Below are 25,111 nucleotides of genomic sequence, written 5' to 3' on the forward strand. Positions count from 1 at the left end.
CAAGGCCGATTTAAGCGCTAATCCACTTGTCAGGGGTGGAGTAAGGAAATCGATTTTAAGAGCCCTTTAAGTCGAAATAAATGGCTTCATCGTGTGGACAGGTACGGGTTTACATCGATTTAACGCTGCTAAATTCGACCTAAAGTCCTAGTGTAGACCAGGGCACAGAGACCATGAAACAATACCTCCTCCCACCCCACTCTCCTGCTGGTAATAGCTTATCTAAAGTGATCATCAAGTTGGGCCATTTCCAGCACAAATCCAGGTTTTCTCATACACATTGTAAAGAGAGTGGTCACTTTGGATGGGCTATTACCAGCAGGAGAGTGAGTTTGTGTGTGGGGGGGGCGGAGGGTGGGAAAACCTGGATTTGTGCTGGAAATGGCCCAACTTGATGATCACTTTAGATAAGCTATTACCAGCAGGAGAGTGGGATGGGAGGAGGTATTGTTTCATGGTCTCTGTGTATATAATGTCTTCTGCAGTTTCCACAGTATGCATCCGATGAAGTGAGCTGTAGCTCACGAAAGCTCATGCTCAAATAAATTGGCTAGTCTCTAAGGTGCCACAAGTACTCCTTTTCTTTTTACTGATTAGGCACTGAACCTCAGAACCAAAGTGCAGAGAACACCAATAACTAGTGGAAAATTTAGTTGTTTTGATAACTAAGATCCCTGTTGCAAGATACTTATTTTGATATGTGTATATAGAACTGTCAGATTCATAGGTAATTGTGGTAGCTTCTTTGAAATTTAATTCATGCATCAGGTGCCAAATTGGACTGAATTCCACCATTAACTTAAAAATTTCACCTGCACTTTTATGAGTCTGTGGTATCTGCGCATCTTCCAGTAGTGACGTGAGTAACATTTATCACATGTGCGTCATACATTGTCATCCTCCCCCCAGGGGGGAAATTTTGTGTGTAATGTAGTGTTTTGTTCTAGTAAGGTTTTTTTAAATATACATGCTGCTATGTGTTTATATTAGTGAAGTCATGATCAAATAAGTGCACTTTGCACTTGAAGCGGACAGTAGTGAGGTTTGTGATGGTCCTTAGTTCCTGTGGCAGTCCCTTGGGAAAGCTGTCTCCAACATAGACAAACTTTCCCCATATGGTAGAAAATTCCATTGTGCTTGAGAAGCTGAATTGTTGACCATGGTGCTCATCCTGGACTTTAGGCAATCTTTTATATATTCTGGACTGAGGCCATTGAGTGTCTTGAAGATGAGGATTGAGACCTTGAACTTAAATTGATATTCTGTGGGAAGCCCGTGAAACAAGCAGAGGACAGATTTAATGTGCTCACAGTAGCCTATGTTGCTGGGGAGATGCGTTAAAGTGTTGTGTTGTATTTGGCATTTCCTAAGGGCTGAAGGCTTCATGCCCAGATATATTGTATTACTGTAGTCCAGAGGGGAGCTGATGAAGGAGTGTATAACTGTGGCCAGATCACTGTCTTTCAGGATTGACCAACATCTCTTAGCCAACCAGAAATGGTAGAAAGTGTTAGGCTTAGGGCTCATCTAGACGAATAGTTAGTGGGTGGCAAACTGGGACGTAAATCTAAAATGAACTAGCATGACATGCACAAACTGTTCGTGTAGGCACTGCTACCATGCACTAAAAAATTCTCTGGTACACACTGACCTCCTCCTGGTTCAAAGCGACCAGCTCTTAGATGCAGGTATGTAAGAGCTTAGTGTCAGGGCTAGGATTCTAGGAACACTCCTAAAAGACAGACTGAACTAATTAATAGCGGCTGTGCACTGTCAACAAAAGGAGCCTGCATCAGGACTGCAAACTCTCATGAATGGTTTTTCTCTGCTTAGTAGCATCATCTCTGTCTTGCTTGGGTTCCACTCCGAACAGCTTTTGTTCATCCATGAACTGATCTTGTCCAAACACTGGGCCGTGGTGATGGTGATAGTCATATGCAGTGAAGGGACAAGTAGATTTCATTAATTTGGTTTCTGCATTTGATGTTGCTCAGCTATTACTTTGATGTTTTTCTTGTACATGAGCTGCTGCTTTCTATGACACAAAAGGTTATGGCAGGAACGCAAATTTTAGAAATTAATTCTTAAAAGTAGTTGGTGTAGTTATGTTTTTAAATACATTTGTATTCTTCTGATTTCTACAAACGGTCCACAGTCAGTAGCTATTTAAAGTGAATCAATCTTTATTCGCACACTCAACGTGCGTTAACAAATTCAACATACAAGATAGCATTACATATTGTAGATTAGCATACAGTATTATGCAGTTTCACACATTTCAAGTTAGTTTTTTTCGCTTTTCAACTTTTTTTACCACAAAGTTGTAACTGTCCAAGTTAATTTTACAACAGAAGACACAAGGTAAAGAAAAAACACATCTGGGAGATGCCACCGTGAGGCAGCTGTCAGTAACTGTCAATTTTACACCAAAGAAAAATTATCTGCACATCTTCAGTTTCCCATTATTCTTGAGGAGTAATGGAGCTATTCACATCTGTCCAATAAGCCTAAGTTTAATTACCCTGAGCACTTTTCCTTGACAAGATGTTACTTTCCTTTTTCAACTAAGGAATAGGAATAAGGAGATGATCTAGGCTTAAGTATACTTTTCACATTGAAGACAAAAAGGGAACCTCTTAGTTACTTTTGAATGGAATGTACACAAGTAATCATTTTTATAGTGGGGGAAGAATGTGGAAGGAATAGTGATAGATCCTAACCTTTAACAATCAGATTGCTCAGTGTAAAAACTCAGATTCAAATAGATCTACACCAGCTTCCAGATGAAAATCTGTTCTCCTGTTCATGGCTGAGTGTCACTAATAGAGTAAGAGCTACAAAGGAATTAAGACAAAGATCAAAATCTACTGTAACCTCAAGCAGGAATCAAGATTGAGATGTCCTGGTAAATCATATGGAGAAGCCCGCACTGTATTTACTTCACTGCAAGTCTTAGAAATATTGAGAGGACTTCAGTCTCAACATCACTGTTAGTCCTGGACCCATTAACAGCCACAGCTAAACTGAAACTTTCTTTCTCTTTAAGGGAGTTCCTACAAGCAACAAAAGCTGACAGTGGAAAGATTCAACTTTCCAAAGACAGCTTGTCAGAAAGTGCTGCTGAGAGATTAATGGGTGGTAAAACTTAGGTTGTTTGCCAACCGAGCAGCCGTTGCTCTATGTTATGGCTTGAGAGGAAACTGGAGGCTAAGACATGCTCAGTTATTCTACTTTCAGTAGTAAGAACATTGTGAGGATCATGCTTTTCCAACAGGGCTCTAAAATTCAGTGGTCTCAAGTACTGTAAACAGATAAATGAATTTTTAAAAATTTACTTATGATACATTATTTACATTCCACAGGGCACAGAACAGTGGCTGCATGGAAGCAACAAAATGAATACTGAAAACTTGCAGTCTTCTGTGTGCCTTTCTGCCCACTCAATTCTTCTTTGTTTTTAATGTGTAGTGTTTAAAAATAAACTCAGATCCCTGCAGAGGAGCTGTTTACTAGGTCTCTTGTTATAATTGTTTATGATCAGCTTGCCAATAATGTTTAAAATAAAAATTGACTTGTTATAGGAAACCAAATCAGATTACTTTATCAAGATATCTTGTACAAAAGTTTAGACCAGTGTTTTTACAGTGAGATCTAGTGCAACTGCTTCCACCCTTTGTTTACCTTTACAGAACTTGGGTCCATGTCCTTCTGTCCAAAGAAGTTGCTGACTATTCAGGCAAATGTTCTACAAAGTGCTACAAGTCACAGTTATCCAGAAAAGTTTTTAAATTCCAAAGATGACAGTAAGCAAATTCTAATTCTTGGAAGCCAAAAATGTAAAGAGAGTTCAGAATGCTTTGTACTTTCATTTGAGAGTTTAATTCATGTTTTGAGAAGACAGGTTTTTTTATTTTTCTCAATGTAAATTAAGTCTAATGCTTTGAATACTGTCTGTTATAGAAACAAATCATAAAGAAGTACATTTAATATAATCTCAAGTCAAATGTGGAGGAGGCTATATCATTAATTATTTGATTATATTCATTAAAAGCCTTTCTCCAGCATAAAGTTTCCTGTCTAATTTCACATATTTCACTGTCAGTCTAGAAAAAGATAATGCTTAGGTAGAATTCAAAATCCTTTTAGAGAATTAGCCTCAGTCGCCCTAAAATGAATCTTACACATTTAGTTTATAATGTTCTGTATGGACCCTTTATTCATTTATTTATACAGAGTTGAATAAAATACAGTTTGTGCTCTGTGGGAATTTGGGATGCACCAAATATTTATCCTGAACCAAGTCCCATATGGCAAAAGCAAAGTGATCAGGTTGCTAATATTTCAATTTTAGATGTTTATTACCTTCAAGCATGACTTTATAGCTCTATAGCAAATACGTCACAAAGGGAAATATTCCAATACCAGGTTACAAGGCATTTTTCTTAAAAGGAGAGAGCTATTCTTCCTTGTACCTCTTTGCACTATTGCTGAATTCTAAACTTTTATATATGGAAATGCAGTTAATGCTTCCAAATCAAAGGACTGAACAGCAAGAATCTATAGGCAGATGAACTAACAAGAAACTAGAGGTTAAACAGCAGAATTCAGAAACTTTGGGAGAAGCCTAATAAAAAGAGGGCAGTTGTGGTGAATACCAGCAAAGACAGTTCGGCACAAACACAACTTCCATAGTAACAGATAATATTAAAATCTGCAACTTGATATTGATAAGTTACACTAATTTTAGTTTGTATTAGGCATGCAATAGCGTGATTACACTTACATATATTTGTGGTATTTTTAAATTTAATGCTTTTTAAGAATTTTAGTGCCCTGCAAAATCACATCACTTGAGAACCAATCAGCTGCATCTTACGAAAGTTTAGTTCTATGACTAAAACAAGGTTTAAGTCTGTTCTATGAGCCAGCAGTCGCTGCTGCAGCAGCCTCTGCTAGTATTCGCTCAGGCTGTGCCATTTGGCAATCTGCTTTCTGGGGTTCTCGCACACCTCTCGCCAGTGTTCCACGCCACCAGTGGTGATGCTGTGTGCTCCCAAAATCAGCCGACCTACCACCTCATTTTTTGTGGTGCGGTCGAAGTCGATGACTAGAAATTCAATGCTGATGTCAGGAAGGAGATCCACAGGGATATCATAAATGAAGGATTCATTGAAGATGGGATTCAAAGTGCACTTCTTCACATGGGTCTTCTTTTTTGCTATGCGTTTTCTCCCATAATAAACGTTCACCTTAACATAGGGGTCTGCCAGAGAAAAGAGAAAAGCAAACCAATAACACAGCCTAATAATACTCTTTGGAATAGTACGTCTAAGAGGTCAAGAATGAATTAAAGGTTAGACATCACAGTGCCCCATAGCTCCCTACACCTTGGCTGCCCTCCCACTTATACCACTTCCATTAAAATCCAAACCATGACCGTGGAAATTAGAGACTCTGATCAGAAATAAAAGTTTATTCTCCCATAAATATCTGAGAAAGTTTGTTTAAATCCCTGGTTCCCTTACAGGTGAAGAACCAAAGCGATGAATAATTCCCCAAATGAAAAACTTTAAGAGATCTATACAGGGAGCAAAACTATACATAAAAAGAAAAGGAAGTTTGTGCCCTTTCAGGCCTTCTTTATACTGGGTAAAGAAGCAAAAAAAAGGTTTTGTTCTAACTTTCTGCTTCCCAATCAAAAATTCTTTTATTATTTTGAGAGGAAAAAATGCTCATCTTCCTTGTGTTACTGGCAGTCTCCATGGCAGACTGGAGAGTTAGTTAACTCACAGACTGACCTGACCCATGGCTGAACTTTAAAGACTGGTTAGGAAGATATGTAAATAAATAGAACTTTGAAATGCAAGCCTGCATGGTTAGAGATAGAAGGGTAGATTTTTGCTCAGGTCTTGTGATGTAAGCAAACAATTCTTGTCTATAGCTTTGATTCAGAGATCAAAAAAGGAGTATTAATATTTAGGAAGACACTAAAGTAAAATAGTATTATTGTCTATATGTGTCTCTGAAGGTTGTGGTAACCTGTATCTGAACTGTTCAATGGATAAATTACCCTATGCTAATTGCCATGATATTTGGGAGACGGAAAGTTGAGCCTATTGTTTTCTCAGGCCAAGAGGCTGCTGGAAATGTATAAAAACCCTGGGACACTATCCTTCATCTCAGATCTGCTTTGGGTTTCAAGAAGGGGAAACCCTAAGCCATAAGAATTGAAATCCTCAGTCACTGACTGGAGCCACCCCGAATATGGACATTGGTCTATAACTTATGGACTATTTCTAAAAGAACTTTTGGCAACTACAAACTCACCATCCCTGCTATGTATCTGGACCTCAAGAAATTAAACTCAAGTCTATATGTATATTGATCTTTCAACCAACTCTCTCTCTCTCTTTTCTTTAATAAATCTTAGTTTAGTTAATAAGAATTGGCTATAAGCATGTATTTTGGGTAAGATCTAAGTTGTTGTTTGACCTGGGTGTGTGGCTGATCCTTTGGGATTGGGAGAACCTTTTGTATGATGAAATAAGATTTTTCAGAATAATTAATCATATGTTTGTCATGTGTGTCTGGATGGAGGCCTGCGGCTGGGTAGTTTAAGGGAACTGCATTGTTTGGCCTTCTGAGTAACCAGTGAGGTAATACAGAGGGTGTTTTGGGCTGGCTTGGTAAATCTAAATTCTGGAATATCCACCAGCGTTTGGGGTTTGTCTGCCCCGTTTTTTTTGCAGTTCATCCTGATTGAGTGACCTCAGCTGGCTCCCACGGGCAGCATTGTTACAACAGGGTACTGCAGTCCCAAGCTGGCAGGGAAAACGGGCTCAGAGGTAGTCTCAGCACATCAGGTGGCAGTCCCAAAGGTGTTTCTGTGACCCAGCCCATCACACAGCTGATCAAGCAATCCAGATTGTTCTAACTACCGTGTCCACATTAACATAGGTCTTCAGTATCTACAGATTTTTATCAACAGTAATTTTTATTTAAATATTTAAAATAATTATTAGTGTTGAGCTTAGAACAGATGGATGCAGAACTACACTAGGAATACCCCATTTTGCTGATTCCTCATTTACAACTACTTTTTGAGAGCTGTAGGCCAGTTGGTAAGCCCTTTAACGTGCTTTGATGTGTATAGTGCTATTTTTTTAATTAGAATGTCATGCAGTAGTAAGTCAAGTACCTTTCTGTGACCACAGCCCTCTTAAGCCAACTGGGAAGCGATTATAGAAATTTCACGAGGTTGGTGTTTACATTCTAGTTCACCAAAGAATGTAATGTGAGGTCTCAAATAAAAGCCAGTGTCATTCTGGAATTAATATTGTTCTGAAACCTATTGTGACAAAGTTCCTGCTCTACCTTGGTGGGTCTTGTGCTTACTGGCGGATTTGCTTGCCTTGGTTTTTGGCGGATTTGCTTCACGGCAGCCCTCAGCTTGGCTGTTTTTCTGAACCCACGGTCCAAATCAACTCCTCCTGTGTCTGACCAGGAGTTGGGAGGATTTGGGGGGAACCCGGGCCCGCCCTCTACTCTGGGTTCCAGCCCAGGGCCCTGTGGAATGCAGCTGTCTAGAGTGCCTCCTGGAACAGCTGTGCGACAGCTACAACTCCCTGGGCTACTTCCCCATGGCCTCCTCCCAACACCTTCTTTATCCTCACCATAGGACCTTCCTCCTGGTGTCTGATAATGCTTGTACCCCTCAGTCCTCCAACAGTCCACGTTCTCACTCAGGTCCTAGTGCCTCTTGCTCCCAGCTCCTCACACGCACACCACAAACTGAAGTGAGCTCCTTTTTAAAACCCAGGTGCCCTGATTAGCCTGCCTTAATTGATTCTGGCAGCTTCTTGATTGGCTGCAGGTGTTCTAATCAGCCTGTCTTAATTGTCTCCAGAAGGTTCCTGATTGTTCTGGAACCTTCCCTGTTACCTTACCCAGGGAAAAGGGACCTACTTAGCCTGGGGCTAATATATCTGCCTTCTATTACTCTCCTGTAGCCATCTGGCCTGACCCTGTCACAGTATATACAGGCACTATAGAGACAATGTGGGTGCGGTGATCTTTTTAAGTTAAGAAGTTGGGCCAATAAAAGATTACCTCTCCTACCCCGTGTGTCTCATATCCTGGGGCCAACATTACTACAAAAACACTGAGTATACAGATACTATGTAAAGCATCATGCATATATACTGAAAAATATGTTTTTAAAGTTTGTATCTCAAGGTATTAGTCACCAGCAAAGGTGAAAAAGATGTTTTCCTCTGTCAGGATGTAAATTACGCATTGTAAACTGACACAGTGGATGTCTATTAACGTGTAAAGAGTTGTGAAATCAAAACGGAAGTCGTGTCATTATTCTGGCTATGAGCTAAGACAATGAACGTTGGGGGTATAACTGGGAAGCAAAGAAGACATTCCTTCATCCTTGACCTCAGAAGTAAACAAACAGCACATTTTCATTAATAAAAATGGGATCTCAGCCAACGTTGGTTTAAAATGCTTAAGAGGATTCTAGGTGAGAGAAACTTCTTTAGACAGGAGGTTAACCTGGTAATTAAGTTTAGTCTCTAGAAAGTATATTATGATCTTCTTTTATATGCAACCATTTGTTTCCAATATTCTTACTCACTATCACTTGAATCTTTGATACTAAACTTACTCTTGTTTTCACTATACGTATAGCTAGCTAAGTGCTGTGATGTTAAGCAAAGTGCTGATCCCAAAGTGGAATTTTACAAGCTGGTATGGTCTGTTCCTTTGGGAATAGCAGACCTGGTAGTTCTGTGAGTAGCTAGTGTCAGGGGCTAGGTATCACAGGGGAATGCTTCAAAGGGACTTGGGGACTGAGGTGGACATAGTGTTAAACTGCAAGGCAAAGTAAGGGCTGTCATAGCACTGAGAAGAGTGCTTGAGTAGCTGACAGGCTAGCAGTGTTAGGAGACTGACACCCAGTTAAGAACAAGCATAATTCCCTCATGCTGGTGGCATGGGGAAACAAGGTAATTCACAGCTCTAGGCACCCCGAGAACCATCACGCTTACAAAAGTCTAAATGTATTATATCTACAGTTACCTTTCTCTGCTAAACTTATCTAACCAAAGAATGGGATATTTGTTTGAAAAGATGTATTTTCCATAAAACCATGTTGACTGGCAATAATTATATTCCCATACTTTAATTCTTTATTTATTGACTCCTTTATTAGCTTTTCCATAATTTTGCCTGGAATTGATATCAGACTAACCAGCCTCTAATTACCTAGCATCATCCCACTTGCCCTCTTTTAATACTGGCATGATTTTAGCACTCACACCGTCTTCTAGATTCTTCAGTATTTCAAGATTTATTAAAAATTACCACCAGCAGGCCAGAGATCTCCTCACTCAACTCTTTTAGGACCTTGGGTGCAAATTATCAAGGCCTGCTAACTTAAAAATGTTTATCCCTAGTAGAGGCGGTCTCCAATCCTCCTTGGACTGGAAAAAAAAAAAGTTAATTCTCATGCAGAATGAAAACATCATCCTGCTTCTTTCCAAATACCAAACAGAAATATTTATTAAGGACTTCTGCCTTTTGTGCACCTCCATCTAGCCCCCCCACCCCAACCCTCTGTCTTGTATTTTCGTCCCCAGCAAGCAGTTTGTTTTTTGTTCATACTGCAAGTAGAAGTGTGACACACACTAGGATGAAACTAAAGCAGTCCTTCTTTGTACTGACACACTCACAGCATGCCATGTTAAAAGTTGTTCTCTATAGTGCCTGTGTGGGGTAAATTTTTATTGTTGCACTGACTTCAAGGCATTAAATGGAAGAACAAACACTTCAGATCTAGTTGATGAGTTAACCAATAAACAACTGATCAGTAAATACAGTCTAAATTAACACTCCATTTCACAGCATTCCCTTTGTGTTTACAGGGAAGAACAAACTATGCATCAGGTGGAGTGCAGTAAACTATTAATAGGCTGGAGAAAATAGCTTCTACCTGAGAGGCCAGTGATATCCATTTTCGGTAAATGTCTAGCTTTCAGCACCACAACAGTCATTCTCTGCGCAACAGGCTGGTAAGACAGTGAGACTTGCAGCTCTCCTCTGCTGATGCATTTCTGTGGAAAAGAAGCAGATACAACTGGGAAGACCTGGGAGGTAATGAACAGGTAGGTGCCAGGAGGTCATGACCACAGTACCCTTCCCATATTGCTAAATGGGAAGGCCTGGCCTGGCCTCAGCTAGATGGGAGGGAGATCCCCAGGGGGTGTCTCACAATAGAAAAAATGAGGATCACTGCGTCAGAGGTTGGCTTGTGAAAAGAAAACAATGACCAGATTAGGGACTTTGAGGCTCCTGTTGGGAAAGCTTTCTCCTTATCTTGAAAGTACTGATGTTCAGCTAGAATTGGGGGACGTGAACTCAGTATTTACAGTTACATCGGTGCCAGCCTTCCTTACCAGGAGGTACTGTAGAAAGAGAGAAGCAGGAACACTGCCTGCAGGAATTTCACAGATACAGCAATCCCAAGAGTTGAAACTACTGTTATGTGTTAGTTTTATACCAGACACACAAGGTGGGTGAGGTAATATTTTTTATTGGGCAAACTTCTGTTGGTGAGACAAGCTTTTGAGCTTACACAGAGCTCTTCTTTGTGTCTCAGTTAAATACAAGGTGGAATAGACGGTTTAGCATAAATAGTTAAAACACATTTCAAGGGACCATTCAAGGTGAAATGGCCTGTTAACAGCCCTCTAGTCATTGGGGGGCGGCTTGTTAGTGCGTTACAGTGTTTCCTAGACCTGATGAACTGTGTATGCTCAAAAACTTGTCTCTCTCACCAACAGAAGTTGGTCCAATAAAAGATCCACCTTGCCTCTGTAATATTCTGGGACCAACACAGATACAACAACACTGTACAGTTTTATTCCAGAGGCAGTACTCGAAGCAGGGGTTATAACAACCCAGAAGATGTTTGTTCTGTACAGTATGTACAGTTATGATACAATGCACTATAACTGCAAAATGTGAAATCTAGCACCAAAGCCCTGAGTAATGTGTCAACTATTTGATTCAGAAGAAAAGTCAGTTTTTCTTGGGGATTATGCCACTCTTTTAACCATATGAATTCACCAAAATCAGCATTAACAATTAACAAACAAAAACATTAACAATTATATGAAGAAATAATGATATCTACTTCATTTAAAATTTCCATTTACCCCACGTTCTGACCCTGTATACTCTAGCAAGCCTACAACATCCTACAATTTTGAAAGCTTGCTTTTACCATATTTCAGCTCAGAGCTAATGTGTCCCTCAAAAGCAGTTGGAGGAATTTCTGAATCCCAACAGAATGAGATTTTATATTATCAGACGTAATTCCTACTTCCCAAATACCAGTTAGAAAGCTGCCTAATAATGGTGCCAGATTATAATAATGCCTTTTGCAATAGATCAACATTTTTTTATTTGTACAATTTTAATAGTTTTTGCCACACAAAACAATGTAAACACCTCTGGGAAGAAAATTATAAATATACATTCCGCAATATAATTGTTGCTTAGTAATTACATGTTAGACCCTGAGTTTAATTCCCAGTTTAGCCACAGGCTTTTGTTATGACCTTGGCCACTGTAACCTATCTTTATGTGCCTCTCTCCCTCATCTGTACAATGGAGATGATGATGATAATCCCTTTATTTTATCTATTCAGATTAATTCCTTGGGGCAGGGACTGTCTCTTACTATGTGCTTTCACAGGGCCTAACACAATGGGGCCCTGATCTTAGCTGAAGGCTTCAGATACCATTGTAATATAAATACTAATGTGAAGGACATGCAGAATATAAGCATCAGGTAGGAATGTTTAATAGCCATGGAATAATTAACTTTACATACAGAGTTCCATGTTACATATTCACTTCTGGAGCACTACAGTACTTCTCTTCTATCATTTTAAAATCTTGACCTTTAGTAGATTTGGAGTGCTTGTCCCAGTATGGGGGTGTTTTTATGATCCAACTATAGTTGGATGCTGGGGACAGTCCTTGTGCTGCAGAACTACTGATCCAGACTAAAGTTTGCAAAAGCACTTAAGTACCATTTTCAGTATTCACCTAGGAGCTAAGGCTTATTGACCTTCAATGAGATTTAGGGTCCTGAGACTCCTAAGTCATTGAGCACTTTTGAAAATTTTACTCCCAGTCCACGCCTCAAGGCTGAGAGAGTCTGGATAAGTGAACTGAGTTGAATAACACGTGCTATGTTGTCCTTGAAAATAGTAAGCTTAACAAGCTTAAAATAATGCAGGCTTCCAAGTGTTAGAAATGGATTTTGCTTTAGATACCCACAAAGTTAGCCTAAGCTTTTGCACTCTCAGTGAAAATGGATTTACAATTCGTGAGTGTGAAACTGATGCTATCTTTTACTGATATCCAACTAAGATACGGCGCTAGCAAACACAGCCCCATCATGAAAATATGAGATCCTGCTGCTTTGTCAGGTCTGTCTGGTTGGTGACCAAGTGGTGAAATATTTCCTTTAAATATTATTATTCAGATTTGTTGGCATTATTACTGCTAGGTATTTAAATCTGGGAGGCTTCCACTATAATTTAAAAATTTTTGGTAGCATCTTTGTACATAAGGGTTCAAATGTATTTAATTTTAAGACCAACTAGCTTCCCAAAAGTAAGATCTTGTACCTGAGGCACAGAATTGTAGGGAAGGAGTAAATATATCAGTAGGTTCTCAGCAAAGAGTAAAATGTTGTGGCTGTGGCTGCCAATTTTCACTCTTCTAATAGTCCAAAAGGTGACGGGCAGGAGTTTTAAGACCAATGCATATAATAAGTGAGAGAAAAGTTAGCCACATCTGATTACTCCTTCAGCTTTCAAGAGCTCAGACGATGCATCAGTACTGCTGCTGTTGGCTTTTGATAAAACATATTGATCCATGTAACAAAGTAAGACCCCAGATTGAAGGCCTCTAAGGTTGCAAATAAAAAAGAAAATCCCAGAGGAAACTGTCAAATGCCTTTTCTGAGTCAAGGCTTAGAATGAGTGCATTTGGTTTTGTCATAATATTCAAAAGTCACCTTACATTGTTGCCAGCTACCTGCTGATACCAAAAAATAGATAGATCTGTGTACCTAATTGTAGGCAGCAGGGAGCCAAGCTGTTGGTAAAGTTCTTTCTAAGGTTTTGCAAACGACATTAAGGAGGGAAATGGGCCAGTAAATGCCAGATTTTAATCTCTTTTAGCAAAGCTAATTGTGGCCTCAGTAAGAGTTTGTTAGGCTTTTTGTTAGCTTGAAGTAACAGTACATTTTGTGTAAATTGGGTGACAGCATTAGAAAAATTCGTATATAAGTTAATGGGAATTCCATTAGGAACTACAGCTTTACTGTCTTGTAGCTATATAATAGCTTCTTGGATTTTCAAAATGTCATACTCCAGACTTTCATATATTTGTTCTAGAAGAGTTACCTTCAGTATGAGCTTTTTTGATGTCTGTAGGATTGTGCATCTCTTCAGGAATGCACGGCTCTCACTGAAAGTGTTCTTTGGTTATTAGTAATGTTACATAATGTGCATCCTTGATAAAGGTTATAATGGGGGCTATAATTTTTTTTATTTAGACTGAATTTCTTATTAGTGATGCTTAGACGTGACTATCATGTTGGTATCTAAATAACTTAGGTTCTAAGGATACATACAGGGATACTGATCAGTCATTTCTGGTTGACGTTAGTTAATTAGAAAAAGAAAATACAAACCAACTATATAAAACCTTAAAGTTCCTCTGTCTGACAAGTTGGGAGAGATGAGCCGTACCCCAAATATGAGGGCAGAAACTGCCTTAAGCTTCTCTAAGTTAATCTTGTGGCTAGCCTTGTGAGGAAGTCACAGTGATTATCATGTGTGCTTTATACTTTTATTAACAATTTCCCCTGATTAAATGAATCCAATACGTTCAGAAACAATACATTTTAATTACATTCAAATGGGTCATTTCTATCATAAGACATTATCTTTGTCCTGGAGAAGAGTTTGTGAGGAAACTAACAAGACTGGACAGGGAGATGGGAATAGCAGACAGCAACAACTTGGATGAACAGGAAAAGAGTGGAGTGGTCATGAGCAACAACAAAGCATGGAAGAAAATTTAGTGGTAGGGAGCAATAATGTTAAAATGAAATGATGTGGGAGGGGTTGTTTTCTAGTTTACAAGGTTAAAATGAAATGATGGGGGAGGGGTTGTTTTATAGTTTAAAATCTTTCATGCTAAGAGATCCTTTATAATTTTTGCTTGTTTGTTTGTTTACAGGCTGCACATAAAAGAAGAATTTAACCTTACAAATAAAAATGCAGCTACCTCTAGGATGAGACACAATAGCTCTTTAATAGAGAACCGCAAAAATTTACCACATCTTAGAGCAGGAAATTAAGAAGAGAATCCCATATACAATTGAAACTAGAGCTGAGTAACAAAAATAGATCAACCACTAAAGGAAAAATCAGAATTGGAATGCAAGTACTGTCTCCTCATTATACTTCTAAATAGCCCCATTGGGTTTGCTTGCAGAGCCTATGAAGAGTAAACCAAAATGCTGGAATTTGCACATTTATATTTCAACTCATAAATTACAGGGGGGAAAACCATCTCATACTCAAAACTATTCAGCAGTTTCTGCTGTCTGAAAATTGCATTTTGTTTTGCAATGCTTCTAAGGAGTTTATTTTTAAAAATCATTCTTTAGAAAATTTCAAGTAATACACTGGATAGACTGAATTTTGATTCATGTGATGCTCTCACTCCATATATCATTCATAAACATAGATCACAGCTTAATAGATAACACTTTATTAGCAGTAAGAGGGTGTAACTGGCTGTTTCCCACCAAAGCCTTTGAGGAAGATTTGGGACTGCAGTCTGCTGACATTATGTCTTGTCCTAGTTTCATCCTTTAATTCTCCACACTTATTTATTGCACACAATTCCAAGGTGCCCATTACTGTAGTATCTAGGAACAATTTACATAATTTAAGGAATAGAATACGATACTTAACTAGTTAGGGAACAACAGTTGCACTCCATCCTGCAGCCACCACTGTTTCTTAAAGGAGACTTGATCCAAGAGAGAGCCATCCATGACACTAATTCTCAGTGGGAAGTCCACCTCACAGTCAGGAGACAATCTGCCAAACTGATGCAAACTGCCTAATACCCTAAAGGCAGCAAGACACAGCGTCTAACTGTTCTGGCAGCAGAGGCAGGGCTAGTGCACTGGGGGCCCTAAGCACAAATATTTTGGAGCCCCCTTGCCCCTCACCCATCTCTTGACAATACTAATTGTATTATTTCCACAAATCAAAGAATATACCTACCCAACACATACAAGTCCACATTAAATATAAGAATAGTATTTTGGGGCCCCCTGAACTGCTGGACCCTAAGCAATTGCTTAGTCTCCTTATACCTAGTGCCACCACTGTCTGTCAGAATTAAATTTCAGACTACAGGGTCCAATACTAAATGCAGTGCTCTCCTGTGGACCAAATTCTGTTGCATGATCTGAGACCTCTGTGTTGCTCTGGCAACACACAGAGGCCAGGAAGGTGCAGCAACTCCCTCTAGTAGGGGGAGTTCCCAGCTAGTTCTTCCTATGCTAGGGCTGCAGTGGTATGATTGTGCTGGAGGGGACAAGGTAAGAATACCATGGCACTCTGGCTACTCAGCGATGCCATAACAGACTATTGAGGCTACAGCCAGCAAGTATACTTTAGAATAGCCTCTTTCCATCCCACAGTGGATACTAGGCACAGCTGAAAATTCTAGCCCTGCAGTTTCAGATTTGCAGAGGAAGATTCAAACATCTTCATTAATCACAGCTGCCATGGCAGGATAAAGGAGGAAAAGGTATCTGATATGGTGGCTGGTTTTAAGACCTACACTGTTTAAGGTTTTAAAGCCCAAGGCAACGTGTTGCATCGAGAAGTAAAATGGCAGACAATACAGAGTGCGGCGATCAGCTATATTCTGCACTAGTGCAAGTTTCTGGGTAGTCCGTAGTGTGTTCAGTAATCTAGCCTGAAGCCAATAGTGAGGTGGATGACAATGTCTGCTTCTGAAAGGAATTAATCTCTTGGCCAGCAGAACATTAAAAAGACATATATAGGGACACTGCTGAAATGAATTTAATAAGATCTCAGACGTGTACACAATCTTGAGAATTGGAGGACAAACCACCCTCAACTGGAGTGAGGTCACAGCTTCTGCCAGCCCCTCAAATACTTTCTCTTGCTAATAGGTGGTTAGTTTTCATTCTGGATCTTTGTTCAGCTAGACAACAGGATAGAGAAATAGCACTGAGTGCATGGCGCAAAGAAAAGAGAATAGTAGCTTATTGATGGCACTGCAGCACATAGCATCTCGTATGAGATGTGGTTCTCCCCTTCAGGCAGAGGGGGTACTTGAAGCAGGGGTCTTCTACATTCCAGGGGAGTACCCTAACCACTGGAATAAAAGTTATCAGGGAAGTATTCCTTCTATCCTCCCCACCTAACAGCTAGGCACCTACTGCCAAGAGAGGGTTTGCAGCTGAGAATCCCAAGCAGAGATAGGTGCATATCTGCAGGTCTGCCTATATCTGAGACAGAATGGGGCTTAGCGCACACCTTTCTCATCAGCATCTCCCACTGGCTAACTTCCATGTCTGCCTGCCTAACGTGCTGGCTTTTGTGAATTGCAGTCTAAGGTTCCTAGCTCTCCCGATTCATTAAATAGGAACTCAAGTACCTAACTCAGTTGTTAATTGCAGTGATTTTCTAGGTGCCGAAAAGTTAGGCATGGTGACACTGAGCATCATCATGCCTAAACTCCTTGTGTGCATTCAGGCCCCAATGAGTTAAAGATAAAAAGAAATCAGTACTAAACTACTTTCAATTTAGAAATGTACAAGAAAACAAATCAATGTGTATTAAACTTTCTTTATCCAAGTATGCGTTATTTCTAATTTTGCATGACAGGTACTAAACAAAAACGGAAAATAAAACATTAACCCATAATTAGAAAAGAGACATATATACACAGCAGCAAATTACAAGAGTCAACCAGCCTTTATAGCAGGGTGGATTTGATTTAAATCAAATTGATTTAAAGCATGATTTAAATCACTAGTCAGGAAGACTCGATTTAATCATGATTTTCTACATAGAAGTGCATTCTTGTTGGTTGTTATAACCTGAATACATATTCTTCACAACTCAGAGATAAGTGTAGGTTTCATTTTTAAAAGGTATACACTATACATTTTTAAACAGTGATTTATTTTGAAAACTTTTCAGATTAGTTTTACAGCTATATCAGAAAATGAATGATTGGTTATTTCAATTACCTTTGGTAACTGAAGCAGATATTTATGAAGTCATTGGGAGGTGAACTACCTCCAATTCAAAAGGTTAATCATTAATATTTGGAGGATTTTCTTGCCATGCTGTATTAGGAGGAGAACATCACCAGAGAGACATTTAAACTGTTTTATTTAACTAAAACAACAGTGTTAAGTATTCTGGATTTTTTTCTTCAACAGCAAACATATAATATTTTAACAAAACAAGCATATGTCCCACACTTCTCACATTTATCTCCAGACTTCTTCTCCTGGTCCAGATCTATTCCGCCCCCAACAATCTTCTATTCATTGAATTTTCTGAAACTTTGCACTTTTAGAGAGAGGTAAGGGATTAACTCTGTGTACACAAAGTTGCAGAGGGACAATAGAGTTAAGGTCTGTTATTTCTCACCTCTCTATATTATTTATTTATTTTAAAAACATTTTTGCTGTTAACAAGCATGTTACCTCTGGAGACATAAATCCACAGTTTGAGAACTGCAAAACTAAGCATCTCTGATGGTATCTTCTAAACTGAGCACTGAGTCTCATTGGGTAGATAGAAAGGTTAACCTAAATAATCTATACAGAAGCCTGTGGAACCCCATAAAATCGGGTCCCTAATCCATGAACTATTGGAACTCATTTACAAAACTTTTCTTAAACATTACATGAATATATTGTCTCAAACTATAGAATTATAATTTATAATCCCTATTCCATGATGAGATATCTTTGAGCTATAATGTATCTTAATTAAAACTAGGTTTCAGAGTAACAGCAGTGTTAGTCTGTATTCGCAAAAAGAAAAGGAGTACTTGTGGCACCTTAGAGACTAACCAATTTATTTGAGCATAAGCTTTCGTGAGCTACAGCTCACTTCATCGGATGCATACTGTGGAAAGTGTAAAAAGAAAAGGAGGACTTGTGGCACCTGAGAGACTAACCAATTTATTTGAGCATGAGCTTTCGTGAGCTACAGCTCACTTCATCGGATGCATACTGTGGAAATTGCAGAAGACATTATATACACAGACACCATGAAACAATACCTCGAAAGCTCATGCTCAAATAAATTGGTTAGTCTCTAAGGTGCCACAAGTCCTCCTTTTCTTTTTGCGAATACAGACTAACACAGCTGTTACTCTGAAACCTGTGGAAAGTGTAGAAGATCTTTTTATATACACACAAAGCATGAAAAAATACCTCCTCCCACCCCACTCTCCTGCTGGTAATAGCTTATCTAAAGTGATCACTCTCCTTACAATGTGTATGATAATCAAGTTGGGCCATTTCCAGCACAAATCCAGGTTTTCTCTCCCCCTCCCCCACCACACACAAACCCACTCTCCTGGGGGGGGGTGTGTGTGTGTGTGTGTGTGAGAAAACCTGGATTTGTGCTGGAAATGGCCCAACTTGATTATCATACACGTTGTAAGGCGAGTGATCACTTTAGATAAGCTATTACCAGCAGGAGAGTGGGGTGGGAGGAGGTATTTTTTCATGCTTTTTGTGTATATAAAAAGATTGTCTACACTTTCCACAGTATGCATCCGATGAAGTGAGCTGTAGCTCACGAAAGCTTATGCTCAAATAAATTGGTTAGTCTCTAAGGTGCCACAAGTACTCCTTTTCTTTTAATTAAAACTATAGGTTTTTTCCTCAAAAAGCATTTTATCCAAAAAATCCAATTTAAATCCAAAAAATCTGATTTTTTTTTTTAAATCATTGATTTTTATCCACCCTGATTTACAGACTCTGTTAAAAATTCCCTCCTCGCTGATGTGGTCCACACTTTACTGTTTTGGTTATAGTGACATGGTGTGATTCACTTTTGCAGCAAAAAGAAAAGGAGTACTTGTGGCACCTTAGAGACTAACAAATTTATTTGAGCATAAGCTTTTGAGCTGTAGCTCACGAGTAAAGAAAGTACTCCTTTTCTTTTTGCGCATACAGACTAACATGGCTGCTACTCTGAAACTTTTGCAGCAGTGACACCTAGCTGTTTGAAACAATGGGGTTTAAATGAAATGATTATCATTAATGAAATGAAATGATTATCAGGCACTAAATGTAAGAGGAGACAAGTACTTCTGTGGGTATTTTACTTTGGAACCATTTACATAGCGACTTTTGGACAAGAACCCAGAACATAAATAACCTGGGATCCAATCCTGCAAGCCTTTCTGATACAATTTCTCCCAGTGACTTCAATGGGACTAGTACAAGTAAGAACTACTCACATGAATAAGGGTTTGCTGTATGCCTGGTTCCTAGACATTTTGAGTCCCCTCTGTCAAGAAAACTCAGCCTGACTGGGGATCAGCTTACATAGGGTCAAGCATAACCCGTGAAGTGTCTCTCCAAACTCAGAGAGAGAGGTCACTTACTTGTATGTTCCTTTTGATGATCTCTCGGGTTAGCTGGACCTTTCCAGTGCTTGGATCCACTCCAGAGAGGGGCACCATGACTTCTCCAATCACATCATCTCGAGAGAAGCGATCAAAGCTCAACACCAGGAAGTGAAGCACCAAATCCTGGAGCTGGCTGTAGGGGATCCCATAGAAGGTAAAGGTCTCATCAAAGATAGGGTCCAGGGTCTTGCGCAACACACGAGTCTTCACTCGATGCCTTTTGTCTGGAAGAATTGTCATCTTGATGTAGGGGTCAGAGCCCTGAGTGTGCTCATCCATCACTGGCAGCCCATGGGCCTCTTGAATGGTCACCACCAATGCTTTTTTGGGGAAATTGTAGTCCACTGAGAAAGTCAGTGTTCCCAGCAGGACAGCCTCTTCTGGGGAAGATGGGGAGGAGATTTTGCTCCCACCTGGAGTGATGCTTTGATCTGGACTCAGTTCATCTCCGTAATCCACTTTTATTGGGAGCTGGTCGATACAAGGGGCTGCATTCATCCCATTTGGTGCCTTCTCAGAGCCCACTAAACCAGCTTCTGCAGCATCTACCAAAAGGTTTCCTCTTCCAGTCTCCTTGACAGTGCCGTTCTTGTCTCTGCGGATCCGGATAATCTTCTTCTTGTTACTCAAGGTTTCCGGATAGATACTAATGCCTTTCAGCATGTGAATGAATTTGTAAGGGGGCGTTTTGTGCTTTTTTTCTGCTTGCTGGTGGCAGCATGTCCACACAAATACTGTTACTGAGACAGACACCACAAGGACAGTGGCACCAATAAGCCCTGCCACAATCGGAGGCACATCTGTAAAGAAGACAAAACAATTAGGGATGAGCTAGCCCTTAGGATTATTATGTTCATACAGCCCTTAAAAAAGCATGTTATTCTAATTAAAGAAAATACACCCTACACCTCGTAAAACCAACGAACCTATCAAGTGAATATGTCTATTATTACTCAATGATCTTGGTGACAGAAATGCCTTTGGAGTTTGAAATTATTTTCCTAAAATTGTTCTTTTCCATGTGGGACTCAGTTCCACACACTTATAGAGGCCCTAGGTTTTGCTTAATAACATCTTCAAATTTTTATTGCTCCTTATTCTCTCAAATCAATTTTGTGTGCCATCATCATCAATGTCAGCACTGCTCTAGTAAAAGTGTTTACTAGGGAACTACAGTTTCATGGGCCATAAGAGGCACTCTCACACTTTATGGCTTCTTTAAAAATAGTACTTGTTTCTATTTTAATATCAGCAATTGAGTAATAAGTAGTTATACTATTTAGAATCCAGAGTTCTGTCACACTTAAGTAATTTTAAATATTAGACATTTGGCCCTAAAATGATTCACTGTAAGGACTGTAACCTCTCACCCTGTTCAGATACTTGAATCTCAGACATGGCTATAGATTTTGGATACTGACAACTGTAATTTGTATATATTAAACATTTACAAAAATTGTTTCCATTTACATGAGGATTCTCATCCTGAAGGATCCTATATCATTTTATGAGCCTCACAGGCTACATATAGAGGAATCACTTCATTGACCACTAAATGCTACTGTTTCTGGGGTGGAAAGTGGTAGCTAGTAAGCGTGCATATTGACACTAGATAAGAGTGTAAGGCAGGAACTGTAGAATATCATAAAAGTCAACCTGCAAGGATAATTTTAGATAGATTTTAAGCAGGTACTGGGACTTACATCCCTACATTTGAGAAGAATGCCATGTGATATGAAATGCCCACAAGTGTGTCTCATCCAAAAGTTTATTTCTTTGTTAACCACTCCCATTCATGGACAATGAATTTCTCTGCTTCCACACCTGTTTCAGTGTCATTACCTGTTGTCTTCCATATCTTGGCAGACTGGCAGCTGCAGAGAGAGAGGAAAGCTTTCTAAGGGGGTGTTTCACTAGGGGGTGTCTCCCTATCAGCCCCAAAGAAAAAAGTCCTATCATCTGTGACCAGGGTCCCAGTGGGGGCCAGCTGTGGTCACTCAGTTAGGGTAAACTGCAAAGAATGGGGCAGACAATCCCCAAAAAGCTGGTGGATATTCCAATACTCAGATTTACCAAGCCAGCATAAAACAGCTTCTTTATTACCTTACTGGTTACTCAGAAGTCCAAACAACACAGTTCCCTTAAAGTGATCCAGCCTCAGGCCTCCATCCAGGTACCTAAGTCAAATATGATGATTTCTGAAAATCTTATTTCATCATATAAAAGAAAAGGTTCTACCAATCCCAAAGGATCGGACACATTACCTCCCAGGTTATTGAATATTCCAGATCTTACCCAAATACATGCTACAGCCAATTCTTATTAACTAAACTAAATTTTATTAAAAAACAAAAGAGAGAGAGTATGGTTAAAAGATCAATATACATACAGACATGAGTTCAATTCTTAAGATTCAGATTCATAGCAGAGATGGTGAGCTTTATAGTTGCAAAGAGTTCTTTCAGAAATAGTCTATAGGTTATAGTCCAATATTTATATTTCAGGGTGATCCAGTTAGAACTGGGATCGCAGTCCTTATGGCCTAAGTTTCCACTGTATGAAGCCTCAAGCAGCTCTGAGATGAATAGGATCAGGACCCAAGGATCTTTTATACAATTTCATGTCCTCTTTGACAACTTGGAGTTCCTTGGGGAGGTCCATCTTTGCAGGAGGTCCATCACCAGTACTTAGATATAGAATTAACATAAGGCAATTTCCTTGTTCCTCCACCGTTCACAGATGATTTGCTATACATTTCAAAGAGAGACGAATACAGAGAGATCCCTGTTTACAATTAATTTAAATGCTAGGGTGTTCTTTTGAGCTCTGAATTATCAGAATACAGCATAGACAGGGACTGTTGATTACAGTGTTGACCATTACCCATGTACATGCAAAAAACCACAACCATTACCTCCCCACATGTCTTTAAGGGTCGAATTTGAGTTGTTTATTTTGCAGGATGTTTAACCCTTTCTAGCCATGCGTCACACCCTCAATGTGAGTCTGGTGTGGAAGGGAGAAATTAAAGGTCCTGGATACATTTTAAGGACCTTCCAACATTGATATGTGCCATGTTTACACTGAATTCTTAGTAAGGCCAAATTATTGATGCATGCTTTTGCCCAAGTTAGAACCTTAGTCCATACTTTGTGAAACACTTTAGTGATTCCAGGATTTAGTCTATGTATTGACTTAACATAGCCATTAATGTTCTTCAAAGAGCACATACTCTGGCATTCAGCCATGAGGGCTGTGAGGTGTTATACCTCAGTTTCCCTTTTTTGCACAGCACATTAGGTCCACAATGTCTTTTCTCCTGTGTACAGTTTCCAGATCAGATACAGGCATTCACTGTGAAATATCAGTATCACAAGGCCTTTTAACATAAAGTGTGTTCTTATGTATCACTCTTAACATGTTCAAGGGTTTTTCCAAAAGATTAGGCACATTGTAAATTTTTACAGTTTTTGGTATCAGCAACATGTTAGTTACAATTATTAGCAATAATATTAACATCAGTTCTATCACATGTACATTTACAATAATTTTTGTCATACCAAGCCTTTTGTTTAGACAAATAATTTGTTAGGTTAGCTTGTTCAATGTCCCTTTTGAACTTTCATAGCTTTTTCTTTACTTTAGGATTTTTCTTAACATAGGATTTCAGTTTAACCACTTCCTTGAGGTTTTAGTATTTTAGAGATGAGGGAGACAAGTTTGTAAGGGCATTTTGCTTTTTAAGAGTTAGCTTGCTTTTCTTTTTTTTTCTTGTCAGGTAGGAAGTTTGTATGGACATCATACCTTAAAGAGACACAACCATTTTCTATCATGTCTGAACTATAGTTCTGCTTTTCACCTAGCAATTTCTGCATCCACAAGGTATCAGATGCACTAGCTAGAGCTTACTAAGAAATTACATGACAAATCCAAAGTGTCTATGGGTCTATTCATAAGGCTGCTCTGCTGTGTAAAACCAGGAATCTAGCCTCTTTCTTCAACCTGAGACACAGACTGTTCACTTTCAAAATTAGCTAAGGAAGCCTCCTTTAAGCTATTCACACTAGATTTTTCTAAAGCAAATTCAGTGGATTCATTTTCATTTGAAAGACTTTGGCCATTAGGCACCAACATACTTTCCTCAGAAGAGAGACTGTTTACTATCAACAATGGCCCATTAAGAGTCAATGGAAACAATTCCTTTTCACAGACGTCAAAGACTTCACCAAGAAATTCCTTTCCTTCTGCAGTATTATGCACTGCAACAGATTCTTTCTGAGCTTTATTTATGTCCAGAACTGACTTTGGCACAACAGACGAATCACCAACCTCCTTCTGAGTTTCACATACATCCAGAATCACCTCTGGCCCATCAGGAGGATTTTTACACAATCCCCTTTCAGGTAAATTGCTAGACTTCATAGTCAAAAGATTAGAAACATCTTCTTCCTTGTTAAAAGTTTCCCCACTGTCAGTTGGTAACATAGTTAAATCACCTTCATGCTTTCCTTGTGCCCTGGCTATATCAACCTGGTCAGACAAGGTTGTCATATCTTTACCCAGCAACATACTAGCAACAGGCAAAATAAAAGCACCAGAATTGCTTGGTCTCTGGGAGCTACTTATGACATTAACTGGATGCAACCTAGTTATAATGTCATTATCCCTAGCAGACAGAAATTTAGGACCACTTCCTTCCTGGGCTTTTGTTGTATCCAGAATCAACTCTGAGTTAACTAATAAATTTTCAACCATCATAGGTGACAGGCTTCTTCTGTCTGCTTTACAGAGAGAGAACTAGAGAGACACTGTTTCTCAGCAGGCATGCTGCTATTCAAAACAGACAAACAATTGGAGATATGTTTCAGAGTAGCAGCCGTGTTAGTCTGTATCCGCAAAAAGAAAAGGAGTACTTGTGGCACCTTAGAGACTAACAAATTTATTTGAGCATAAGCTTTCGTGAGCTACAGCTCACTTCATCTTTCTCTTTGTTTCAGCACCCATGGCTGATTTCAGACATACACCCAGACAGTGTGACAGCTTCCTTAACATGCAAGTTGCCACTCCCAACAGATAAACTGCTATTCTCCATATATAAGAGTCTCATTACACTGAGCTGCTTTAAACAAATCACTTGCTAACAATTCATCACTTACCAAGACTGTATCCTTTCCTTCCTCAGTTAGGGCTTTAATCTGATCACCAACTTTAATTTGCTCTAGAGAAACATTTCCCTGAGCCTTATCTAATGGCAGATTTACTTCTGAGATATCAGGCACAGAAATTTCTTCCACATATA

General features: G+C 39.3%; 2 protein-coding genes across 12 annotated transcripts in view; one reads left to right on the forward strand and one right to left on the reverse strand.

The window, feature by feature from the left end:
* The window catches only part of RIT1 (Ras like without CAAX 1), a 71,871-nt gene that overhangs the window by 43,179 nt on the left and 3,581 nt on the right, over window positions 1–25,111 (forward strand). For 2 of the 5 annotated variants that reach the window (XM_037883335.2, XM_037883336.2), the window contains one exon: window positions 3,690–9,686. In XM_037883335.2, the coding sequence (XP_037739263.1) occupies window positions 3,690–3,925 (236 nt within the window). In that variant the 3' untranslated portion in view covers window positions 3,926–9,686. Of the gene's footprint in view, window positions 1–3,689; window positions 9,687–9,929; window positions 17,004–25,111 lie in introns of those variants that run through there. The other 3 variants (XR_005223045.2, XR_005223044.2, XM_037883337.2) reach the window with 3 other exon arrangements.
* Window positions 2,164–25,111, reverse strand: part of SYT11 (synaptotagmin 11) — a 42,682-nt gene continuing 19,734 nt past the window's right edge. For 2 of the 7 annotated variants that reach the window (XM_027830241.2, XM_037883332.2), the window contains exons 2-5: window positions 21,655–21,686; window positions 19,789–20,612; window positions 9,995–10,118; window positions 2,164–5,263 (exon numbers count right to left, since the gene is read on the reverse strand). In XM_027830241.2, the coding sequence (XP_027686042.1) occupies window positions 4,953–5,263; window positions 9,995–10,118; window positions 19,789–20,612; window positions 21,655–21,686 (1,291 nt within the window). In that variant the 3' untranslated portion in view covers window positions 2,164–4,952. Of the gene's footprint in view, window positions 5,264–9,994; window positions 10,119–19,788; window positions 20,613–21,515; window positions 21,536–21,654; window positions 21,687–21,915; window positions 21,964–25,111 lie in introns of those variants that run through there. The other 5 variants (XM_027830242.2, XM_037883333.2, XM_037883334.2 and 2 more) reach the window with 5 other exon arrangements.

Source organism: Chelonia mydas, chromosome 24 (genome assembly GCF_015237465.2).
Source record: "Chelonia mydas isolate rCheMyd1 chromosome 24, rCheMyd1.pri.v2, whole genome shotgun sequence".
Classification (NCBI taxonomy): domain Eukaryota; kingdom Metazoa; phylum Chordata; order Testudines; family Cheloniidae; genus Chelonia; species Chelonia mydas.